At 36.3% G+C, this 2,259-nt stretch overlaps 1 protein-coding gene across 1 annotated transcript in view; it reads right to left on the reverse strand.

The window, feature by feature from the left end:
- Window positions 1-2,103: 2,103 nt before the first annotated feature.
- The window catches only part of LOC112015767 (uncharacterized), a 1,281-nt gene continuing 1,125 nt past the window's right edge, over window positions 2,104-2,259 (reverse strand). The window contains exon 2 of the mRNA XM_065769915.1: window positions 2,104-2,221. Coding sequence (XP_065625987.1) covers window positions 2,104-2,221 — 118 coding nt within the window. The remainder of the gene's footprint in view (window positions 2,222-2,259) is intronic.

Below are 2,259 nucleotides of genomic sequence, written 5' to 3' on the forward strand. Positions count from 1 at the left end.
GGGGGGGGGGGGGAGGGAGAAAGTACGATATCAAGATTGATAGGGCAGTACCCATTTTTATATATTTTGTTAAAATTATTTCTGGCTAACCCAAAAAATGTAAGGCAGACCCAGCTAATGGGAAGCTTGCAATTTGATGCAAGTAATCTAACCGATCAGGGTTTGGATATTTCTTTTCAGTTCACATACCTACAACTTATTTTTTAATAAATAAAGTCCAACTTTTTGATACATCGATGGTTGGGAATGTGAGGATTGAACCTTGGATGTCTTCATTAGAAACACCAAGAGTTCACATGCCTATAACTTTGCGAGCAAATAGCTTTACTTTCTAACTACGGAACAGCCAGGCAACAGAAAGTGTCACAGATAGCCATTGGACCCTTTATTGATATCTTTGTTTCAAGTGTGTGTATGCGCGCATACGCATGCAAGAGAGAGAGAGAGAGAGTACAACATCAAAAGACTGATAGGGAAGTACCCTTTTTTTTGGTAGATAATAGAAATTTTATTAAAGAGAAAAGAACAATGTGTTCACGATGGTGAACCCACTGCACGTACCCATATTTATATATTTTGTTAAGATTATTTCTTGATCTTTTTTTTTGATAAGTAAGATTGTTATATAAATGAAAGGCTACTCTATGCATGAAGAACATAGAGCAAACCTAGAAAATACAAGAAGGAGAAAACAGAGAAAAAACAAAAAAGAAAACCAATCAACAAATTAGATACAAAGAGAAAGAGAGCTAAGGAAAGAAGGGAGAGAATCACTAGTTGTGAGTCCCCATGCTCGAGACCAATCAAAAAGAGTCCCACTAAAAGAAGCAAGCAGCTGATCACCAGAACTATCCAAATCCTCAAAAGTCCGCCGATTCCGTTCCTTCCAAATACACCAAAGGATACACAACGGAACTAAATTCCAAATCTGAGACGAGTACTTCCGCAACCAATTCCACCAGCCAAAAAGTAAATCTTGGATCGATCTAGGTACAACCCAAGACAGGCCAAAAGTTATAAAGACAAAGCTCCATAACCGATAAGCCATCTCACAATGAAGAAGTAAGTGGTCTACTGTCTCTCCACAATGTCGGCACATAATACACCAATCCACAAAAAACAATTTCCTCAGTCTCAGATTATCACCCGTTAGGATCTTATTCCAAGCTACACACCAAACAAAAAAGGAAACTCGCCTAGGGGCCTTTGCTTTCCAAATAGCTTTCCAAGGAAAGACAATTGAGGAAGAATCCCTTAATTTGTTATAATATGACCGGATATCAAAATCCCCATTAGCCTTCAATTTCCATCTTATCCGGTCTCCCACATCCATTGGAGGAGTATTAGCTCCCAATATACGAAGAAAATGCAGCCCTTGATCTAATCCATTCAAATAGATCTGATACCCATAAAGGCAAGAATCTTTTACATTGGTAGCCAAAGGAGCACACAGACACATCTATATAATTTGGGTCTGCAATGCATAATGTATAAAAAGCCCTCATTCTAAAAACGTTCATGAAACAATGTGTCACATAGTTACTTAACATAGAATATCTGAGAAGAAAAGATCCAACCTACATATATATTTCCCCAACAATTCTAGGGGAATACATAGGTAGATATAAAAATCATAAAAACAATGAAACTGGTCATGTTCTTAGCAGGAAGATACTTACCTCTATTTTCAGTTTGTATTAACCTTAGATGAGTAGAACATCTAGCTCCTGCATCCCGAAAAAACCGGGTCAATGTAAAAACTACATCCCCAAATTTGGAGTAACACTGCAAGAGTGAAATGAGTTAGCACTAGTGCTTTGGAGATCAGAATTCAGAAGGTTGTTCCAAAAGATGACAACACACCTTAATGTGAGGCTGTATCCAAAGTGATATTTGGGATTGTCGATATGGCTGTGCAAACCTGTTTATAACCCACAAGAAAAATTATAATTTAAAAAATATATATATACATAAATGTGAAGATTAAAATTTAACATAGTTACATCAATAAAAAATAATAATGATGAGAAAGGCATTAATGGTTGCAAGCCAAAGTCCAAGATGGATTTCCATAACCTTCTCAATGTCTAGAAACAATAATGATCATTTTGCATTTTGCATGTAATTATGTATTGCATACTTTCCAAACAGGTTGTTAAATATCTTTTGCAGAATTCCACCTTGCACTTTACAAGCGGAGGAGATTCTATTTGAACTAGAGCTTAAAATTCAACAAAGATTAGAATGACAAAAGAAAAT

Source organism: Quercus suber, unplaced genomic scaffold (genome assembly GCF_002906115.3).
Source record: "Quercus suber isolate HL8 unplaced genomic scaffold, Cork oak 2.0 scaffold_1683, whole genome shotgun sequence".
NCBI classification, from domain to species: domain Eukaryota; kingdom Viridiplantae; phylum Streptophyta; class Magnoliopsida; order Fagales; family Fagaceae; genus Quercus; species Quercus suber.